This window comes from Zeus faber (assembly GCF_960531495.2).
Source record: "Zeus faber genome assembly, chromosome: 1".
In the NCBI taxonomy this organism is placed as follows: Eukaryota; Metazoa; Chordata; class Actinopteri; order Zeiformes; family Zeidae; genus Zeus; species Zeus faber.
Window position 1 is genome coordinate 15,937,116 of NC_137193.1, and position 22,936 is coordinate 15,960,051.

General features: G+C 43.7%; 1 protein-coding gene across 1 annotated transcript in view; it reads left to right on the forward strand.

Annotated features, from left to right (window-relative positions):
* Nucleotides 1–22,936, forward strand: part of szt2 (SZT2 subunit of KICSTOR complex) — a gene marked incomplete at its 5' end in the record, with an annotated part of 88,124 nt that overhangs the window by 29,905 nt on the left and 35,283 nt on the right. The window contains 20 exons of the mRNA XM_080009282.1: nt 1,120–1,353; nt 6,265–6,523; nt 7,057–7,131; nt 7,716–7,854; nt 8,142–8,268; nt 8,933–9,056; nt 9,878–10,030; nt 10,321–10,423; nt 10,667–10,775; nt 13,523–13,610; nt 15,149–15,267; nt 16,062–16,226; nt 16,455–16,539; nt 17,498–17,671; nt 18,867–19,058; nt 19,164–19,366; nt 20,857–21,017; nt 21,671–21,768; nt 21,918–22,050; nt 22,168–22,298. Coding sequence (XP_079865408.1) covers nt 1,120–1,353; nt 6,265–6,523; nt 7,057–7,131; nt 7,716–7,854; nt 8,142–8,268; nt 8,933–9,056; nt 9,878–10,030; nt 10,321–10,423; nt 10,667–10,775; nt 13,523–13,610; nt 15,149–15,267; nt 16,062–16,226; nt 16,455–16,539; nt 17,498–17,671; nt 18,867–19,058; nt 19,164–19,366; nt 20,857–21,017; nt 21,671–21,768; nt 21,918–22,050; nt 22,168–22,298 — 2,872 coding nt within the window. The remainder of the gene's footprint in view (nt 1–1,119; nt 1,354–6,264; nt 6,524–7,056; nt 7,132–7,715; nt 7,855–8,141; nt 8,269–8,932; nt 9,057–9,877; nt 10,031–10,320; nt 10,424–10,666; nt 10,776–13,522; nt 13,611–15,148; nt 15,268–16,061; nt 16,227–16,454; nt 16,540–17,497; nt 17,672–18,866; nt 19,059–19,163; nt 19,367–20,856; nt 21,018–21,670; nt 21,769–21,917; nt 22,051–22,167; nt 22,299–22,936) is intronic.

A 22,936-nucleotide genomic window follows, 5' to 3' on the forward strand; every position in this document is an offset into this window, starting at 1 on the left:
CCATAGCCCTTAACCAACCTCAGAGGTCACATATTTTGCTATTTATTAGAAATTAGCGATTCTCAATGATCAAATTAACAATTCTGAGAAACCATTATTTGTAGCTTGTCTGATGATTTTATGTCAATGAACCATTGATTGGCCGCTACTGGCCAATATTGGCCGTATGCGTTCTCCTCTCCTCATAGGTATGTAATTCAACTTGGAAAATTTGGTAGTTTTTCAATTTTGGACAGACATATGCAAGTAATAGACCCAATGTAGTTTCACTACAAATCCGAATCGCTTCTATAATAACTCGATTTTCTTTTAAAAGGAAACCTTGTCATAAAGAGAATAGTTCCCCATCTCACACTTCACCGCCTATTAGACTTAACAACGACATCCTTACAAATGTGTAGGCAAGGAAAAAATACTGTTTTGTAGAATAGGGGGCTATTTAAGTTTTGCAAGAGTTCACAGGACCACATCCAACAGTGGAAATTAGACGACAACCATAACCACGGAATGTCTGTCCAGTAAAGAAAATGTCCAATAATACATTTAAAAAACAGATCACACAATGAGAAACTTTTAGCGGGGGACTTCAATGGAATTGTAGATCAAGGATACTTAAGGTATAGCATGGTTCATATTCAATGACAGTTTGAACGGTTAAAACCTGAGAGAAGCGACTCATCAATATGACACGATTTAAGGTCAAGGGGGAGGAAATTCAAAATTTGATTTGAATAATATTTTTAAATATTACTCCAGCGCTTTCTCAAAGCTCTCTTTTTCCCCACTGATATTGTACCAATTAAGCTATTATTCTATTGTCATAAATCATGACAAAATATGACCAATATTTATGCCGAAACATATCTAGACGTAAACCATCAACACATTTGACACCTTTACGCTATCTAAGTTAACTAAGTTATTTTGATTGATGTCTTTTTCGTGGCTCATGAGAATTTTCCCCAAGTCCCAATAACTCATCCCAACATCTATCAATATCTTTATCCTTCGGCACATGTTCACCTTTCAGGTTACGTAGGCAGATATGTAGATACTTTCTAAATTGTGGGCATTGTGGAGATCAAGTTGTGATTCTGACCGGCCGTCTGCTCTCCACAGGAGTTCAGGAGGATATCCTTCTCTGGCTATGTTTTAAACGGCGAACGGGAAAGCTTTTACTACGTGTCCCTGAGTCGGCGGATCCAGGTGGCCAAGCGGATGTCCTCGGAGAGCGCCTCGGCGGACCACTGTCCCGTCAGAGTGAAGGCAGAGAGCAGAACCAGGCTGGGTTCTGCATTGGGGAAAGTGTCGGAGGGCAAAGTGGAGGCTGGAATGCCAGAGGCTCCCAGTGAGGTCGGTCACACTCTTGCATCTTTAGATCTATTTATTTATTTGCGAAAACACACATTTTTTTCGTATAAATATCATTTGTTTCTGTTTATTTTACTATATTTGTGATGACCAGTCTCCAAATTGACAGAAGTGCACCGGAAACATCCGGTCCTGACTCAGCAGTGTATTTACTTGCCAGTGCAAGAAAGTGTGTGTGTGTGTGTGTGTGTGTGTGTGTGTGTGTGTGTGTGTGTGTGTGTGTGTGTGTGTGTGTGTGTGTGTGTGTGTGTGTGTGTGTGTGTGTGTGTGTGTGTGTGTGTGTGTGTGTATTTAGAGTTAATGTTGGAGCGGCACCTGCTCTTGGTCTTCCCTCAACACTAAGATTCTATTGCAGTGACTTTCTGAGTGTGTGAAAATATGCTCCAAAGGAACTGCCCATTTTAGTATCTGGAAGCCAGGGTGTCCTTAAAAAGGTCTTAAATCCAGTTTTACAAATATTAGACCTTGAGAGTTGTTAAGTGGTCGTAATTTGAATTTATGAGGTCTTGAGTTTGATAACATCCGAAATGTTGAGGGAGTCAACATTTTGAAAAATGAAAAATGTGTCTTTCAAAGGTCTGAAAAGGATTACATTTACCTGCAGACAAATGCACACCCCTTTTAAATGGCCAAAATACTGATTAGTGTGTCCCCTAGAAATATTACCGCTCTTTAAAGTCCCTGTAAAGTGAACTCAGTGATTTGTTTCTCAACACATTATACTATCTGTTTACACTATTTTCTACTATGTTAGAAAGTAATTTCTGAAAACATGTGAAAAGACTGAACAAGGTACTGAATTGTGGAGTTAGACCGTGAAACTGTTTCTCAACCTTTTGGTGCTCCGGATTTTTTTGGGTTGGTCTAAATCATGACTTGATGATGTAAAACGGTCATACTTGGCATGGCCCCGCCCCTAACTCTGTATAAACACCGTCATTGCTTTACACGTACTTTCATTAAAATGAATATATAACTGCACTGGAACTCTCATGGACTGATCAATTACATTACAACGTGGGCCGATAAACGTAACTGTTCTTTACCGAAGATGTCTACACTACTTATTAAGCCAATAGGTTGGACAACTTGGGCAAAGGGGAATGTTTAAATGACACATAAGGAAACAATATGACTTTAACTATATTCTGCCTTTTATGTGGAATGAGATTTAAATTATTATTACCAAATCACACAAGCAATAACAATAGTAACAATCATATATCTGGTACCAAATAGAAAATAGAAAACGTACACTATATCAGATATGAATCTATATCTTGGGAGCCCCCTTTCTGATCTTGGAGTTAAACACAGTATACATTTAGAGCTTCCCAATGGAGTCTGGTGTGTAAATCACAATGGCTCAAAGCAAGACTTCGCTGTGGAAGGAAATTCCATTGCCTGGATATTGTCCAAATGTGATGTCTGCTACGTGTGTGTCCATGGAAAGAGGGAGAACCAGCGCTGGGAGAGTGCGAGGCTGAGTGGGAATGAACGGGCCCCTGCCACACCGTGGTGTACAGCAGGGCCCCGGTCGCGTTTCTCCTCCAGGTGTCAGGGAGTATCTGTGAATACCGCCCTTCCCCGTGGGAAGGCTCGCCATCAAATTGAACTTCTTTCAAAACACAACAAAAAAAACCTGAGCGACCAAAAGATACAGTCAGAAACCGTTCTACAGTAAGTCACGAAGCTACATACAACATATGATTTTCCTTAAGCTAAACATGAAAATGTGCGTATTGTAAAACGCAAAGCATTAAATTCCTGCTCCAAGACAACAACAAATATTTCTAGACATTAACAAACATTTGTACAAATCGTGGAAATGATGTGTACAAAGTGTATTGTCACCGTTTTCGTGCGGTATCTGGACATACACACACACACACGACACTGTGACGTCCGGTAAAACCACGTTGTGTTCTAAGAACCAAAAACCCAGATCAAAACCATTATAAACCCAAGTTGAATTTTTATACTTTTACCATTTAAATCCAATTAGGAATGTGTATTACCTTGACTCATGAAGAAAAGAGGAAAAAAAAAAGTTTCAGTCATAGAAAGAAAAAAGAATATATATTTTTTGCCACCACTCCAAAATTGGCTGTGTGAACTGCTTTAAATCTAAACCCGTTTATTATCCAATTTAACTCTCTTAAATTAACTTAAGTCTCCAATAATTGATCCGTATTTTGCATCAAGATGCTCTGGCTTGTCGCCCGTAATGGCTATGCTTGCTTGAAGAAACCTAGGAATAAAAATTCATGTTAGTTTAATAATATAAACCCAAATTGTGTTCCTCTGAGTGGGCCGTTGTATTCAGCTGTACCTCACTTGGTACAACTGTGAAGACGACATGTTCACATTGGCATGTGCTTTCGTGCAGAGCTGCTGTTTAACTCCGGTGCTGCCTCTTGCATTTAATTGAGTGACAGAATCAGGGAGATGAAAATGACAAAAACAAATTCTTGCCATGCCTCTGTACTGTACTTCCCCAAAGATTATGCCTTTATCATGAACTAACGTTTTTAATTACATGCACTTCCAGTGAGAGTGAGGCTATTTTTTTGTTATTGTACCTGTAAAATATCCAGAGATGGAGTTGCAAAATAGAGAAATGACTATGTGTTGGTTATAAATAGATAGATATATAGATGGATAGATAAATACTTTATTCATCCCGAAGGGTAATTGCAATGTCCCAGCAGCTCACATCAAAAAAAAGTAATAATAAGGCAGTAATTATAATGCACAATATTATAAAAAATATAAAAATGGAAAGTGTCAGTAGCTGGGGAAAAAGTGAAATATATAATAACCCTCATAGTTAACTAATGATGGCAGGATGAATGGAAAATAAATCTGAAATTCTGAAAATGGAGGCAATATAAACCTAAAAAATTAACTGTTACACAATAAAATAAAAAAAATGGCAGGATAATGGAAAATAAGCATTCATTATTCATGATTGAGAGGGAATCTCATCCCGAAAAGTGTTTTTAAAATGTTTTAAATGCTTTTGTTAAGCGCTGTTAAGTATAGACTTAACCAGTGGTGAATGGCTGTGTTAAAGTTGATACTTTTAGATTTTTAGTGAAGAATTGGATATGTTCGACATTATTATAGACCAAGGACTAAATTACAAGAAATATAAATATGCAGGCAGCTTTAATTAGATTTTTTTAAGATTGCTCTCTTATGGGGGAAGAACAAGATTCAAGATTTTTTTTTTATTTGTCACATACATATATATACTTTCATACATATATGCAGGGAAATGTAATGCAACACACCCGGTGATAGCACACAATATGTCCTAGGAAAAAATAAAAAAATAAAATAAAAAGTAGAAAATTCCTTTCTAATAGACCGACTAACTGACTCCTAAAACGTAATACAGTAAGTGGAATACTTATAGAATAAGATAAAAATATATAGAATAAAATACAATAAAAATAAATTGAAATAAAATGGAATTGATAGAAGGAATATGCCTATGTATATACAGATATGTGCATTTAAAGTGGCATGTGAATTAAGGTGGCATGTGAATGTGAATAGAGGGAGTAGTGTTTGGGATAATACAGCACAGTATACAACAGTACGGCGCAGCAATACGGCATCACGAACAACCCTGAACAGTGACACAGTATGCGGTACAGTATGCTACATACAGTACAGTAGGTAGTGGACTAGTGTATGGCTCAGTTAGGACCCCTGGTGAGGTCAGCGTTGACAGTTCTAATGGCGTGCGGGAAAAAACCCCCAAAAAAACAGAAATACCCAATGACAAAGGCTTTCGACTGGGTATTCAGGTGGCAGTTAGGATTAGATCTTAGTCTTAGTCTGATGGTAGGGCACAGACTTTAGTTAGTTATATGTTGATATATGTATACTTAACATTTCATGCAAGGGTGCAAGGTGTCTGCACTGTTACGTGCCAAGTCGCATTATTAAACGCAGACTGTCAGCTATAGGTTGGGAAAGTGATAATTCAAGAATTCAGATTTAAATCTGTCCATTATAATTGATTTAATGTGCTAATTTGTTTTTTGTTTTTTTTTACAACAAAGACAATCCCATAATGCATCTGTTTTGCTGCTGCCAGGCCGTATTGACTGTTGCGATCGTCATTTTTTTGTAATTTGAAAGTAAAGCTGCAGCCTGCTGAAATGTGGATGTCATATAGTTTGTATCAGAGGCGATTGCTGAGATTTTCCGGCCAGCCGTAACTCGTTTCACAAAGACATACTGCAGTGAGCAACCAGTCCAGATATGAATACACCAAGTTATTACAAAGGTGCATTTATTGTGATAAAATATGTAACAAATCAATTTTTGTTTTTCAGTGGAAAAAAAACCCACTGAAATATTCAATTGAATTGAATAATATTTAACAATGTTTATAAATATTATTGTGGCGATCAGAGTCATAACAAAAGAGGGAATTTAAGGACTTACTCTGTATTTAGACTTTCAAAGAGAATGAATAATTATGGGATAAAAGGCTGCAGGACCAAGTCCATACATAAAAGTATTTGAGGCATAAATCGATTCACGGAGAAAACATGAACTGTTGCCCCCTTAATTCCAACAAGGGGTCTCTGATCCTGCTGAATCCCATCGACACAAGGACAGGCCCCCACTTAACATGTACATGGACTCACCCCCTGAATCCTACAGGGTTGGCATTCCCACCATCACCACCATTCAATAAATGATCTGACCAATTCAAATACAAAACGACTAAATCCAAAAGTAACTCGATATAGTATACATCCTGCTTTTTTCCTTTCACTCTCGCCAAATAATCATTCGAAAATGTTGAATTTGAAGTAGGTGTTATTGAAACGCTGCCGGTCTCTGACTCAAAAGTCTTTTCACCGACAGGGTGAAGACAGTAAGCTCATCACCGGGGGCGACCCAGTGCACGAATCCCCAGGTGATCCCGTCAAAGCTGTCAAGCCGGAGGTGGAAGACATTTGCTCCCAGACCTCCGTGGACGGAGCGATGGGGGAAAGCCTCAAGCCCAGCACCTCCCACCTCCAGCCCGGCCCCGCCACCACCGAGCAGTGCTGCGAGCCCCCCTCTCCCCCAAAGACCCCGTCCACTGTCAGCCTGGCTGATTCCGTGCAGTCAGCCACCCAGAGTAAGTGTGTCTTTTCTTTCCTTTTTTGCAGAGGTAAGACTCAGCTCGTAGCTATTACAGTCAAAGACTTTGCTTGTTTGGTAATGTTACTGTTGCGAAGGAAAACCACCGCCATATCTGGCAAACCCCTAGCTACAGTTGGGTCTGAATAATATCTACAGGACAAGGGTCGTACGCAGAGCGCACCTACTCCTCTCTGGTGCCAGTCACCCCGTGTTGGGTGAATTAGTTTCTCTCTCCACTGGATAGGGTTTTCAGACTAGAGACTACATAGAAAAAAATGGGTCTAAAAGTATTTTATATTCAAATGCTATTCAAAACGGAAACATACAAACCAAGTGTGAAATTGGCCCTCCGCTGTCATGTAAAATCTAACTCAATTTCTGGACCCAAAAGGACCCCAAAGGAAGCTGCTCCCTTCAGTGCGACTCTGTTTTCTTTTCTTCCGTCTTCTATTTGGAAATGGTTTTCCTTGGGAGAGTAGACCCTCCTCGATGGAACTTGAAAATTGGCCTTCTCTTTTCGCTCCGCAGGCAGCGGGAAACTCAGGCCGAGCCGTGTCCAAAGTGTGGTGTCCAGCCAAGGAAGTCTTGATTCAGACATGCTCGGTAGGAAATCCGCCTCAAAGGGGATTCATTTTGTTTGTGATGTAAACGAGTAAATGGTGTGAATGAGGATGATTAATTGATCACCACTGTGAAACAACTTTCAAATGTTTCATGATTGAGAAGGTGTCAAGGCTATTACCTGTGATCATGACATGATAACTGATTGTTTCGGAACACTTGAAGGGGTGAGGGTGGATCGCACGAAATGTCAAATTATGGAGTTTCAGGAGCAATTTAGTATTTTGTTTGCCATGACATTTTTTGCAAACGCACCTTCGTCACCTCATGGGAGTCTTGGAAAATTCACTTCAAAGGGCAACCTTTGATTTTTGCTGAGTCGTTTAAGCACATTGAAGTTTCATTTCCCACACATAATGACCATCACAAATCACCATCACAAAAATGAGAAGATCTGGTACTTAAAGTTTTGGTACTGTTTGATCAACTGAGGACACAGGCTTGAAAATAAAACCAACATTGTTTCTTTAAAGTGGTATCCTCAAACAGATGTGGTTAATAAACAGTGGTCTGTTTGTCCGGTGGATATTGTGGAAGATCAAGAAATCTTTTAAATCACTTTGAAGGTTACGATGGCGGCAGCAGTGACTCCGAGTGTGAAAGCCCCGCCCTGGAGGAGCCGGAACAGCAGTCCATACTGATGCCTGACTTCTGGCTCATTGTGAAGATCCACCAGGACAGGGTGGAGGTCTACTCCCACTCAAGGTGCGACAAGGAAATGACTTCAAATAACTTATTTTTAAGGATTGATATTTGCGTCTCAAAACGTAGAAACATCAGCTGATATCACAAGACCGTTAGCCCTAGTTGTCTGTACTGCACGGTTGACTGGTCTGGCGGTACCTGCTGCCTCTTTTCTGTGGTGTTGACAAGTTTTGATGGGCTAGCGCTCCCTCTAGTGGTGAGAAATGAGCCTTCAAGAGCCAAGATTGTTTGGTGCCGTCCTCTTAATTGCCTTTCGCTTTTTCAAAACGTGTCACGGTTTTCTGCAGGAGCTTCACAGAGGAGAAAGAAGGCAGTTCTGAGGAGCTGGAGAAGAGCGAAGACCTTCCTGAGTCCCTGCAGCTGCATCAACTGATGGTTCGGAAGATTGGGGACATCTGCAGGGTGGTCAACCAGGTAGCTGAGACACAGAATGTGGAGTTTTGCTAGTCCAGTCCAGATAGCCCTGAGGTATTTTAAAGCAATTAAAAACAAATTCATTGGTCTTTTATGATTAGTCAGCAGTCAAACTTACATTACAATGACATAACTGAACGGAGAAAGTCACTGATGTTACACAAGGCTCTTGTTTGATGTGAAATATTTGATAACAAACAGTTACAGTAAATTTACCATAAACTTATGCACAGGTACAGATACAGCTATACATACTTATGGCCCTTTATCACGCTTACAGTCACATAGAGCTTTATAGTCCCACATTATTTGGATGATTTGACAGTACCTCTCAGATATACACAAACAGCCCTAAAATACAATAGGTGTATAAGAATATTGGAAAAACAAAACATGTTCAAGGGAATTGAAGGGGCAACATACCTTAACATAAACAGACAGTCGGAAGAAAACCATAATATCAAAACCGACATGTAGAATCCTAGGAGGTCAGCGAAGCACGTGGCTCTGGGAGGCGGCAGTGTCAGGGCCAACGTGGTTTGGTATTGTCTTATCAGGAGCCCTGGCCACATGAGGCAAGCAGCTCGGCCTCCGTGACGAGACACTGAGAAGGGTGAATCCTTTGGACGCTTGCTGCTCACCGCCTGTCCGTGTTTCTCTTTAGCGCATGCTGCTGCAGGACTTGCACGACAGCCACGTGTGCAACTCTCTGCTGGTGGCGGAGAGTGAGGAGGACATCTGGAAGAATGACTCCGCCCTCTACAGACAGAGGCTTCCCAACTCTGACGGTCAGTCACTTCCACCACGAAACCCTCGGCCCGACGGTTAAAGCTTAACGTGGTACAACACAGGTCCGAGCTGCTGTTTACACCTACCTTCCGTCCAGATTGTATTCAGATAAGCTCTAACCACGTTACGTTTACCCTTTTTGTCCATTACCCTTTCCCCTCTCAAAATGTAAATTTGCACCTTTGGACCTCCCTTTATTCCAGTCCTCCACTTCATTTTGGGTGGCGGTGAACCTTGCGAACCTCTTGTGTTCTCCAGCCGTGTCTTTTCCTCCGCCTTTGCATTGAGAACGTCGGCAAACACAGAGGCTGCACTGAATGTTTGGCAACGTCGTTCTGTTAGTGAGCCGGAGTTGGTTTGAGTGTCTTTCTTTTACTTAACAACATCGACTAACTGGAAGTTTGGGTTCATAAGAACATCATGACTGACATGCAAGCCATTTCGCTCCAATAGCAGAGCGTGACTCAGCTTTTGTTGAATATCCAAGATGTTCAATAAGGCTCTTGGTTTTATATTTGTATTGAGGACATTTTCTGGTGCTCTATTCTAGTTTAGTCTGGACCAGAAGTGTCAGGAATGCAGTATTCCAATTTACTGTGCTAGTCTGTCAGCGCTAGTCCTCATGCTCTAGTCCGCACAAGGAATCGAAAGAAACGCAATGCGTCTTTCCTGACTCTGCACGATCGCAAAAAACGCAGGCTTATTTGTGAGTGCGGGGTGAACTGTGAAAGAGACGGAGGAATCCCAGCGCAATTGCCATTTCCTCACAGTACAACTGACACCTCTCCTCACAGATGTCTTTTTTTTTTTTCCCCCCTAGATTACAGCAACGAGGAAAGCTACCAGCCCCGGGACTACCTGGCAGCCACCATGGAGTTCATCCCGGGATACTTCGCCTGTGAAGTAGTTTGGAGCACCGTCATCCACATACATCCGCGGCTGAAGATGGGCTCCAACATGGGGGTGTCCCGTGGTCAGGAGCTGGGTTCAGTTCTCGTCTTTTCATTCCATCGATTGCCAGAGCCAGTCATTAAACCCGCCTAAGCTGAACTCTCAAACACGGTGTTCTTTCTGACGACCTAAATCATTTGTGGGATTTTAATGCTAAGCCTACAGGTGGACCTGAGAAGGGATTTTTAGAGTTTAAGTCGTATTATGATTGTTTGTCCTGTTTTTTTTTCTATTTATTTTCAACATTGTTTCCATATTAATGGCAATTTGCTCCTAATTTGCTGACTCCATCAATGCGTTTCTCTTCTGCAGCGATCCAGGCCCTGCGCTCTGTGCTGAACTCCTTCTGCGTGGTCAACAGAAAGAACATGTTTGTCTACCAGGAGCGCACCACCAAATCCGTGTTCTACCTAAGGTTGATTTTATGTCACCTATATTCATTGTATTGCATTACGCTGAGATTCACTTTTTCAATCATTGATATAATTCCTTCCTCTGAGGAATCTTTAGCCGCCCTGCGGTGATGTCATGATTTGTACGCCATTAATCCACCACCACACTGGCATCCACCCCACCCACCTGGAGGAGTCATTAGAGCACACCGTGTCATCCTCCATCCTCCTTCCCCCCCCCCCGCCTCCTCTTCTCCCCCCTGCAGGCTCTGCGAGACGTCCCAGACAGGGAAGTACTCGGATGCAGACCTCTACACCGGCCGCTCCCTCGGCCTCTCCAGAAGTCAAGAGCCGTCATTCTCGGAGGATTTCACCGTAAGAAGCTCACATTATGTCCTTCTCATTATGTAAAAATCCTTAAAGTACAATGGATTATGCTGTTTGTTACAGGACTAAAGTAAAGGAGGTTTTTTTTGTTTGTTTTTTTTGCTATGAATTGTACTTTCATGCCAGCAATATCTTTATCCGATTACATGTCCATATCTCCAAAGGGTTGCTATGATAGGTAGGTAGATAGATAGATCCATTATCCATTCCTGAAGGGAAATTACAGTATCAGAGCAGCTCACATCAAAATAGGCAATAATAATAAAAAAAGCAATGGAATACAAAATATAACAAAGAAAATGGCAATACATGGGAAAATGATGAAACATATACAATAAAACAGTTAACAGTACACAATAGAAATATGGCAATATACACTCAACCTAATGATAAACAACAAATATAGCTCTAAGTATAAGTAAATATAAGGCTAAGTAATACATTTTTTATATAAAAAAAAATGCCAATAATGATAGAATTAAATGTGAAGTAGCAATAAAAAAAGGTAAAATATATACAAATAGCCAAAATAAAAATACAAAACACAAAATATACAGAATATACATAATGTGGTACTATGCATAAGATCAATTATTGGGCAAATTGGGTATAATGACGTATGAAGACATTGATGATTATTCTCTCTCCCATTAAATCACTATCACTGGCAATTCCACCCCCCCCCCCCAGAGGGTCATGAAGTACCGCAAGCTGCACAGCCCTCTTAACTGATTTTAGCTCATTTTCGCCCGATGAAATGATCAGGCTCTATAATCCACCCTGACCACCTCCCTCAACACCCTCACCCCTGAACAAATAGGGATAGCCACCTTCTACCGCTCCTCTTCCTCGTTCACTGATGATCTGCGCCGCATGAAGCCCCGCGGCCACCAGCCGGAGATGTTACGGAGGAGAGATGCTCTTACTGGCCATCGACTGGCCTCCAGAGAACACCAAACTGCCTGCGCTGCTGCTCTAAAATCTGCCGGCTAATCTTCTCTACTCTACAATAATTGACAATGGCAAAGGCAATCCCAGGACCCTATTCTCCACCTTCAACCGCCTTCTTCACCGCAGCAACTCAGGCCCCCCACCTGCCTCTCCAGAACTGAGCAACCGTTTCTCTGTTTTCTTTAAGACCAAGGTTTTGGAAAACAGAGCCAACATTGTAGCCTGCAGAGCAGCTGCAAGCCCAACCCACCTGTCCTCCCTTCTTCAATGGCCCCACCCTGTGCAGCTTCAAAGAGGTTACACCATATGCACTTTTGGCCGTCATAACCAAATCCAAGCCCACCAGCCGCTCCCCTGACCTCATACCCACTCCCCTGTTGAAAGCCTGCTTCTTGTTCAATTCTGCAACATCCTCCTCCACCGCCTCGAGACCTACACCACGGTCACGGACACGGCCCTGAAGCGGTTCACCTCCTACATCACCAACGGAGATATGACCAATGACACTACAGCCTACTTCAGTCACTGCATCTACTTACTCCCACATGGACATATCATCAGAAACACAACTTCAACTTCCACCGCTATGCTGACGACGCCCAGATGGACTGAATCCCGATCGGCACCGCCAGATAGCTCGCCAACGCTAGCAGCATTAGTAGCTCCCTCAATGGCCGACTTACTTCATTTTCCTCTGCTGTCGCCAACTTTGGTGTTAAGTTTCGGCTCCACACTCTCATTCCAAGCCAATGTCAAACACATTTGCAAGATTTCCTCTTTTCACCTTACAAATATAGGCAGACTGAAGCCATTGCTTTCAAAAGACGACACCAAAAAACTGTCCCGTGCACCAATCTTCTCCCAAATTGATTATGGCAATGCCCTTCTCTCCGGTTTTCCAGTCAAATCCATCAAAAGTCTACGACTTGTTCAGAGCAGCGCCGCCAGAATCCTCACCGGTTCAAAAAAAGTCAGTCAACCTAACCCCCATACTCGCCAAACTCCACTGTCCACCACAGGATCTGTTTCAAGGTCCTCCTCCTGACCTGTAAACCCTTAAATAGCCACACCCCCAGTCACCACCCACAAACCCTCATGCTCCCTCCGCTCTAGCCATTCCCGACTGCTCCACATCTTCCTGACACATCTCCGGACGATGGGAGTCCGCGCCTTCTGCTCTTTTTCCCCACGCCTCTGGAACTCCCTCCCACACTATCTCAAAACTGTCCCCTTCCATCAAGGTTTTTTTTGAAACTGGCCTTAAAAGCCTTGTTTATCAGTAGGCCTTCTTTTAAGCTTTGTAAAGAGGCCTACCCATTTTATTCTACTCCTATTTTCTGATTTTTTTTTTATTGCCATTTCTATTCCCCCTTCTTTATATATTTTATTTTTATTTTTCTATATTTTCTTTTATCATGGTCTTCTAACTGTGAACCGCTTGAAGATTTTTCTCCGCAGATGAGAAGCGCTTTACAAACTCAGTTTAGTGTAATATTTCAAAGATTTTAACATTGAACTGAACCAAACAAAGCTTTGTTGTTCACAAATTGTGTACAATCTCTTGCAGAGGTTTCCCTTATATAAATCTGAAACGCCTGTGTGTCTCTCTTCCAGGTAAATACACATGAGAAATCCATTGTTCAGCTATGCACATATTTCAAGTTAGTTCATCAGTGCGATTAGCTCAGAGCATCTTAAAAACCCCCCCGTTGATTCTTCCCGGTTGAATTACCAGAGCTTGTTCATGATAATGTTACAAGTGTCTATCATCCCTCTCTCACCAGAGCCCCAGAGCCGCTATGGAGGGCTCCCGGCCTGTCGGTCAGGTGGACAAACACATCCTGCTGCTAGTGCACGGAGTTGGCGACGCAGGTGTGTACCGGGAGTGAGGCAGAGCATTCAGGGCATTGGATCTGTATCCTTGTTTTTTTTAAAATAATAAATTAATAAGCTACATTGAATGGGCCGGCGTTTTAATATTCCTTGGAGCAGGTGTAAGATGCTCTGTCATCAGTCTATAAGCCTGAAATTAACTTTATTATAAACACCATTGAATAGTGTTGTTCTATAACACTATTCATCTCCGAACACTTAATTAATCCCAGAAGGAAATTCAGTTGTTGGAAGCATTCATTCATTTTGATGTGTTGCCAATGTCCCCGGTCACCTCAGTTGGCACTTTTTCTTTGATCTAGAATAAGCTCAGAATGAATTAATTTAATTTAAGCGTAATGGAGCGCAACAATGCTGACTAGGTGATTGAGAAACGCTAACCCCTAACTCAGGGTTATTACCAGGTCTTTGAAGTGCTTGAAGGGCGTCCTCAGAAATTGAAGTCCTGGAATACCTTGAAAATAGCCCCCTTTGTGTTTGAAAAGTCCTTGCAAAAAACCTGTGGCCATTGAAAACTTGTGATATTCCCCCTGGTTTTGTTATTGAAATCGTAAGGTAATAGAAATGTTGCTTTTATGCCAGGGAAATGTAAATTGAACCCAGCATGGTTGGAAATACACTTATAATAGTAGATGGCAGTATGTTTGATTATAGATATATACAATATACATATAATAGACAATGAGACTAAGATCATATTATATTTTAATTATTAAAGATCTCATTGAAAATGTATTATATTTGTTTTGCATGAAGTCCTGAGCACTCTTCTGTCAACTATTAAAATAAGAGCGTTGGTGGCACCTTAGTGAATTAAACCTTTAAGCATCTTATTGTACAGATGGAAGCCCTGCATCACTATATCTATTTCACAGACTAAGCCTGACATAGACAGTCAAACATGTTTTTTTTATTTCCCGATAAACTATTTGCATCAACTTCAAATTCCAAAGCACTTTCCACAGCTTCTCTGCTTCTACGTATATTTCACTATCTACGTTGAGTAGATAGTCATCCGAAAACCTTTCAAAGACCGCCTGTCATTTTCATCTAAATTGGAGGTTGAGGAGTTGAACTAGAAAATGTGAAATTGCAGTTTTATACTTGCTTCTCGCTTCAGTGAAATGAAATAAGGTTTTTGGTGTCTGTGCAGTGTTGCATATTTCAGCAAATGAAGCTGAAATGGTTAAAAGTGCCTGTCGCCTGGCTGCAGTTCCGCTGCAGTACTCTAAGAGGAGCTGTTGCACCGATACGGTTCTCCCGGCTTGTTTACTGTCATCAGTTTGACCTTTTCCAGTGTAACGGGCTCAAAACCAGTTTAGTTTGACAGCTCGATATGTCAAAGACAAAGGTTACAAAAAAGCAACAAAAAGAGCTCGGAGATAGGAGCAGATCCTACTTCTCCTCAGACACACACACACACTCACGGCACATGTGCATAAATAGTACAAATCTGCTATGTAAAAAATTGCATACTACATACTGTGGGAATTAGTGCTGTTTTTCTTTCCCCGCAGGCCCGGAGATCACAGACGAGCTGGTCAAAGTTCTGCGTAAGCGCCTGGACGAGACCACCCTCGACATCATCACTGTCATGCTGGTCAGGAACTGCAAGCTGACCCCTGCTGACGTGGAGGTAAATATTGTTTGTCCTCCTCTTCGCAGTAAGTATTACCATTATATTGTCCAACACAGTGTGGAGTGAAATAATATATAGTCTCATAAGAAAGAAAAATGATATGGACAGTAATCCAAATTGAATCCAAAAAGAAATAACCGAGGCTGCTTCAGTGAGACAACAACAATGAATGGTGTAAGCTGCTCTTGTTGCTTTTGGATCCTCTCTCGATGCCCCTGAGCCGTTTAGTCTCGTTTAGACAAAGGCGGCAAAGACAATACAGTTAATTGGACGGCCTTTCTAGGTAACACGTTACTCACACGCCATAATAAGTCCTCGTGATTGTATAATAACTAACATGTAAGCTCATGATAAGTTCCATAATTACATCAAAAAATATCTGAATGCCTTACAAAACATGCTTGGTATGACCGTGCCGTGGAGATATGTACATACAGGACTTGGATTTGGATTTGATGCCATGAAATGTCCTGCAAAACAGAGAAATATACTGGGCATTGTGTGAAAAATTTGTCTTACAACATTTGCAAAGTCATTTCCAAATGTTGTCATCAGTAATACAAATTTCCAACTGCCACTTCCCTGCTGGTCCAGACGGTGTTTGGCTTAAAGCTCCACGGTTCAGTCATGGCGCTGGTATCGCCAGTGGGTTCACGGCTGATGCGGGGACGACCGTGCACTCCCCTCCCTGCTGGCTCACCGATGGGGCACCTGCACGCGCTTATTTTTTATTTCATATTTTCTTTCTAACTTCACACATCCGCCAAAGTGACATATGCCTTGCCGTACAGTTCATCCAGCCGTCGGGCTCGCCCGCCAACGAGGTCATGGAGTTCAGCCTCCCGTCGTACTGCTCGCCATGGCTGTCGGCCGTGGCCCACTACCTCAGGCAGAACCTGCTCATCTTCCTGCACCTGCCCAAGTACACGGACAGCAACACGGCGCATCACTTCAAGGTAAAAGCAAAAAGAGTCCAACCCCTCAGCCCCCCCCCCCCCCGCTCTTTTTTTTCCTGCCGCGTGTCAATGTGATGATGCATGAAGCAAGCTTTCCTCCAGTAACGCTGGCTCGTCGTGTTTAGGTTTCCCTGGAGGCTCATTTTCTCTCCTGTTCTCTGTCTGTCTCACTCGCCCACTCTGTCTGTCTCCTTCTCTCGCTCCCTCTCTCTCTCTCTCTCGCCGTAGCACTACTTCCATGCGAGCAGTGATTTGCCCGAGGGTGATATCTACCTCTACAATAAGCCTGGAGGCCAAGGGACCGGAGGGAAAGGTAGCCGCACTCATCCATCTTGGCACAGAGCCTGTAATTCCTTACCGTGTGTGTGTGTGTGTGTGTGTGTGTGCGCGCGCGTGCGTGTGTGCGCGTGCATGTGAAATGTAATGTTTAGTGGATGTTTATATATTTATAAATACGTTTGTATATTGACGTCCGAGCAGAGGTGGGCCGAGCACTCAGAAGTTCCAATCCAGTAACATTGATAAATCCTGCATTGCTCTCCGGTCCTGAACTTCTACGTCCAATTTCAATCATCCATTGAACTCTAAAGGGGCTTCCTCAGTGGGGATTTTTGAACAGACTGTTCGCCTTGTTTTTAAAGGACCAGGGCAGAGTTTTGAACAATATCTGGGACATTGATTTCCAACAAGTAAAAGCATCCTGTTTGTATGCGTCACTTAGTCATTGAATGGAAGTCTGATGACTTGTCTTAGGTTCCTGTGATGGTTCAGTGTAAATGGGTTTATAGAGAAACCGCCATTGTTAACTTTTGAGCGTGGCGGCCATTGGAAATTGCAAAACATGACATCCTACCTTGAGCCTTTTTTCTTACACAATTATTTACACTTACAATAACAGCCTCTCTGTTGTAGCATACATGATGTTGAGTAGTGTGGTGTCACGAGATGCCACAAAACTGGCTTTATTGGGTTCTGTTACTGGTACTGGTGTCGTAGTCTAGAATAGGTTTGTATTTAGTTAGGGTGAATCCCTAATGGTTTGAAGAAATCCCACCAGTGGCCATGCTGGATGCTCATTGTTGAGCTTTCTCCCCTCCTGTTTCCAATGTTCTGCTTGAACTGGCTGACCTTATGTGCCCACCAGAGGAGGGAAGGAGAACCTCTACTTGAGAGAGGAGTGATGAATGAAAAGAAGGTTTTTGGAAACATACAACATTCTATTTCTTTACCGCCCCCCCCCCGCCCCCCCCCCCCCCCCCCGCCCCGCCCAGGTATTGCCTGCATCACTCTGTCGTTCGTGGACGCCCAAGGCTCCCCCCTTATGATCCCACCCCAGGACGGCACAGTGCTGCTGAGGCAGAACGCCTGTGGACTTCCCCTCCAACCTGACCGCTTTGAAGAGCTTACCGCTGTTTTCAAGATGGACTCGTCCAATGTGGACTCAGGTATTGACTCGTTCTGTACCACAACACAACACTGAATAAAAAAGGGGGTAGAGAGACAGAGAATCGGACCTGATCGTTAAACGCAGGGAGAATACATACCGTAGCTGTAACCTCCGTAACATCACCGTTCATGTTTGCGGCCACAATTTGTAAAAAAGAAATTGAGGGGCGGTTCGATGTAAGACTGGTTCGATGTAAATCAGGACTAAACCAATCCTACTTAAATAAAGTAATCCAGAATTGTAATCCAGAATTGCCTTTCTGAGACGTTCTAGACTAGGAAGTCCTAGACTAAGGTAATGATACACTAGTCAGCTCCTTCTGTCTGGTCTTGCTGCTGTTTTTAGTCCAGATAATTGTCAAGGTCAACCTGGAGGTGCAGATCCAATAATCCAAAGATAAACCTGCCTCTGAAAATAGTCTATTTAGAGACTATTTTAAACCACAACTGAGACAGGCCATTTAAATTAGTCCAGATAAAAAAGTGTGATTTAGTCTCGGATTAGGCCTAATCTGTGTCCGCCAAACCGCCCTATAGAGTTATAACATTTACTTAGTACAAACAAAGGACAGTGTCACAGAATGGACAAATTGGCCAATGCAAAAAAAAAAACCCTTTCAACTTTTTCTATGCATTGTTCTGAGTTCACTGGCAGCAATGTTTTTCCATTTGCACCTATTAATTAGCAGTTTGTAAAACGAATGCAAGGCCTGGATTACAATCATGCAATTAAATGTTAACTCCATTTCAAATATTTAGCGCCTTATCATGAAGCAGAATTTGTGGCCCTGCTAATGAACCTCTGTTCAACACGAAAAAGTTCTGCCTTCCTTTTGTTGGTTCTTTCGCTCGCTCTCTCTCTCTCTCTCTCTCTCTCTCTCTCTCTCTCTCTCTCTCTCTCTCTAGAGATGGGACAACCCAATAAATCAAAATTAAGTTGGAAATTTGCGGGATTCATCGATGTAATGGTGTTCATAAAGTCGTCCATCACGATCCCTGCTCCCAGCGGCGTGTGGAGTGTAAATTAATTGAGCCTCCCCCTTTTGTAGTCTTAGCCAGTATCCCTTTTATGGACCCGTAAAACTCTTTGCCCTGTTGTGGAAATCAACCAGGTATCACTTACTTTATCACTTGCTTTTACTACTTGTCTATTTACTAACCCCCCCACACGCACACACACCCACACACACACAGTGCCACAGATCTGCGTGCGCTTCGAGGTGTGGGAGCAAGGAAACGTCAGCCCCCTGCAACTGGCTGACAAGCTGCGCGGGGCGCTGCGCCACGCACTGTGCGACGTGGTCATGGAGCTGAGGGTCCTGCCGCACCCGCTCTGCTTGGGGCTGTTCTGCGGCACGCCCAAGAGTCAGAAGGAAGACGCCAAAGGTGAGGAACAAGTTCATTAACCGCGTTTGATAGAGGCCTCTAGATACTTTGAAGTGAAACTCGTCCCTGTGTGTTTATTTATTTATTTGTTTATTTTCGTCTGAGGAATGTTGAGTACTTCACCAGAAATGAAGGAGACAAAGGACACCCCGAGGCCACGCAGCGGCTCCCGGGTGGTTAAAAGTAGCCCCTCCCCCATCAACTTGACCCACGGCCAGGGACCGACGCCAAGCACAGGTGGCAGCAGCACCCCGGAATCCACCACACCGACCAGCAAGGGCGGCCGCCGCAGCTTCTGGGAGATACTGGTGCGTTGCTCCAACTCCTCCTATAAGAGATAAGATAAGATAACCCTTTATTAATCCCCGGAGGGAAATTCTGGGGGAAAAAAGTGGGGAGCTGCTGCACCAGACGAAGATCTGATTTGATCTGATCTGAAGGGAGAAACTTTTCTCAGTAGATTGGTTTCTAAAGCCCTTTAATAACGCCCTTTGGGAGACTCTACACACACTGCAGGGTTTTTATTAAACAAATTAAAAAATAGGCTCGCTGGCCAAATCGGGAATATGAAGCTATATCGAATTAATCAGCGTTGGTGGGGCCGCCTCCAGGCGCCGGGCCCCTGCAGGCCGTGTAGGGCCGGGTCGGACTCGGACCTCCCGGGAGACAGCGGACAGGAAGACCGAAAGCCAAGGGCCGGGAGCTTTGCTGACCGCCGCGGGTCCACCCCGTCCCCACGGGAGCTCACACCGGCGATGGAGCGGTCCAACTGGCAGCGGAGGAAGTCGCGTCCTCCAGCTCGGCAATGCGCTGCTGCAGCCAGCGGTTCGTCTCCGGCGCTCACTCCACGGTCCCTGTTCAGGCGCCATTTGTGGGACACATTTGGGCAGTGAGGTGCTGACACGGCGGGGTTTTTATGAAACAAATAAACAAAAATGCTCGCCGGCCAAAAACGAGCACATGAAGCGATATTGCATTAAATCAGCGTCCAGGTCCGTTTGGGTGGCGATCTGCTCCGCAGGGTCAAATCTTCCGCGACCACGCGTCCTCTCACTGCAAGACAGACAGCACCTAAACTCTCCCAGCAGCGCCAATTGGACTGATTGGCTGTCACGCCCCCTCGTCTGTCACACTCCCCCATACACAGTAAATACAAGCACAAACAATCAGCAGATCAATAGCCCTCAGGTACCTAAATAAGCAGATATATCAGATCAGTGATCCTCTCCGTTGTGTGTGACCTGCATATTGATCTCTGAAGTGGTAATCCGTAACATTTGTTTGTTTAAAAACCCATATTTGCTACTTTTTTTTTTTAGCTGGTACGACTCAGCTATTCGATGCATTAGAGTTATGCATGTGTTCCTCTATATGCTGATTTCCACTATTGGTGGCGGGGTCCACCATTCCCGGCATGAAGGCACTGATTGGACATGTGCACAATCTGAAATGCAGTCGCAGCGAATTTGATGAACAAGTGTAGCTAGTTGCAGTCAATAAACTCGTTATGAATGAACATTCACTTAAAGTAAAGACCAGGGATGTTATGGATTTTCACTTTAAAATACATAAGGGTTTAAATACATAAGGATTCATGTGGAGGATGTGGTTTAAATGACAAATACTGTCACACAGAGCCTCTGACGTCCCCCGATCAGTAAGGGTCCAACAGGTACTGAGTGGCCACCCAGTGGTAGTAAATTAAATTCTGTCTTCTCCCAGGGTAACATGACAGTGATAATAAACTTGCGGCATGTACTCGGAAAGTAGGCCTAATTAAAACGCCGTGTCTCCGCAGAGCAAGCCTGATTCGTCGGAACCGGGGAGCCCGAAGACGACGGACGATATCGTGCCGGAGAGGGCGGAGGAGGGCCGAGCGGCGCGGCGGAGGCACAAGACGGAGAGCGTCAAGCAGCAGTGTAGCCACGACCGAGCCGTCGCCGTGGAACTGGAGCAGAGGTTGGTTCTGCCGGGGACCGAACCCGAATCCATACCTGTTCTCTGGAGCAGGGACGCCCTAAAACAACTAAAATGCTCATGAATGATGCTTGATTGTGTTGATGACAAGTCGACATCGTGGCTTTGCCGGGATCGATCGATTGATTTTCCTTCCCGGCGTTTCCAGTGGGCGTGCCCTTTCTTCACTTGTGGAAATAAGTCTGTTTTTAATGCAGACACATAAATGTTCAATATTGACCCTTGCCTTTATTGCGTCGCAGTTATATCCCAAGATCAATCCCCTTGAATTTTGATCCAGGAAAAAAAAAGCATCGTTTTTCGATCTCGACGTACACTCTAGGGTCGTTATTTCCCTTTCGGAGTCATCACACGATCCAGGAATTAAACCTTGAGATCATCACGGTGGAACAAGACAACCGTCACTCTCAGTACTTCCCGCTGCCGGCTTTAGTCTAACCGTGACCGAATGCCTGAATATTTATTGGGGAGATTATCAGACTTGGTCTGCAGGCGAGGAATCTCCCATCTGTCCAACCTCTGCGTCACGCATAGTGTCTCGTGAACCAGGTCGTTGCGGTGAAAAGCGGACGAGCTGTAAAGCCGGAACCCTGCGGTGGTGCTCAGAACGGTGTTTTGTTTTTGTTTTTTGTTAGAAGGCAGGTGTCCCAGCAGGAGGAGGGGGAGGCGGGCATGCTGCACCCAGTCTATCAGCACGTCTGCCGGCCGTGGATCAACTTCATGGCCGACCTCGGTGAGTCCCCCCGCCCCTTCAGGTTCGTGTCGGAACCGGGAGTCAAAGAAAGGTGTTTCCACCTCTCCACCGGACCGCTTTATAAACCGAAGAAGGCGTAACTAACTCTCGCCATTTCTTCCCTTTCTTTTCCGTCACGCCGTAAATAGGTTGCCCCTCGATTCAGCAGTGCACTGCCGAGATCGCTTCGCTCTTCCTGCTGCCTTCTGTCTTGTTGGAGATTGTAAATTTGGTCAGCTCCCTGGCCAGCGACACCACGGTGAAGGTGTTTGAACAGACCAGGTCAGCCCTGAAAATTCGGTGTTATTGTACGCGAAACCTCAACCAACATTTTAAGTAGTTTTTTATTATTTTTTTTATTTTATTTTTTTTTTCTCCCCCTTTCCCAATACCTTTTAGATGTCCCCAAACCGGGGATGTGTTTGTCCCCCTGCCACTCATGCACAACCTCCAACAACCCACTGCGAACACACGGAGCTTCATCCTCATCGGACGCAACTTCCACCAGTGGCACTGCAGCACCGAGCAAGGTAACCGAAAACCTCTTTCGAGTGACGCCTCCGCACAAACTCCTGAATTCATCAGGAAGTAATTACATAACCTCAGCTCCGGCAAAATAAAAAATATACAGTACATAGTGTTGCTATAGTTTTGGGCTGATGGCTTTTCTGTTCCCCTATGATTGAGCACGCCTTGATGATGTTTCTTAATAGTGTTATTCCAATGTCAATCTTATTTGTACAGTTCTAAGGTAGTTCTTCAAAAGTTAGGTTAAAAATAAATCGATCCAAGTATTGTATCCTATCCAAGTAACATGTGTCCTGAAAAGCACCTTTTTTTTAAGCCCTTCGGCCACGCGGCTCCTATCATCAACACACTTTGCCGGCGATGGCGCGGAGGGAGAGACTTCCACGTGTCTGAGCTTGTAACCTGCGCTGCTCGTCGCTCCTCTCTGATCCCATCCTCTGATTTCATTCCTCTGCTCTTAGGCTTGTCAGTGTGCTTGTTATAACATCTTCTTCTTCTTCTTCTTCTCCTTTTTCTTTTTCTTCTTCTTCTTCTTCTTCTCCTTCCTTTTCTTTTTCTTTTCCTTCTTCTTCTTCTTCCTCTTCCTCTTCCTCTTCCTCTTCTTTCCACCAAAAGAGAAAACAACAACCCCCATCTCTAC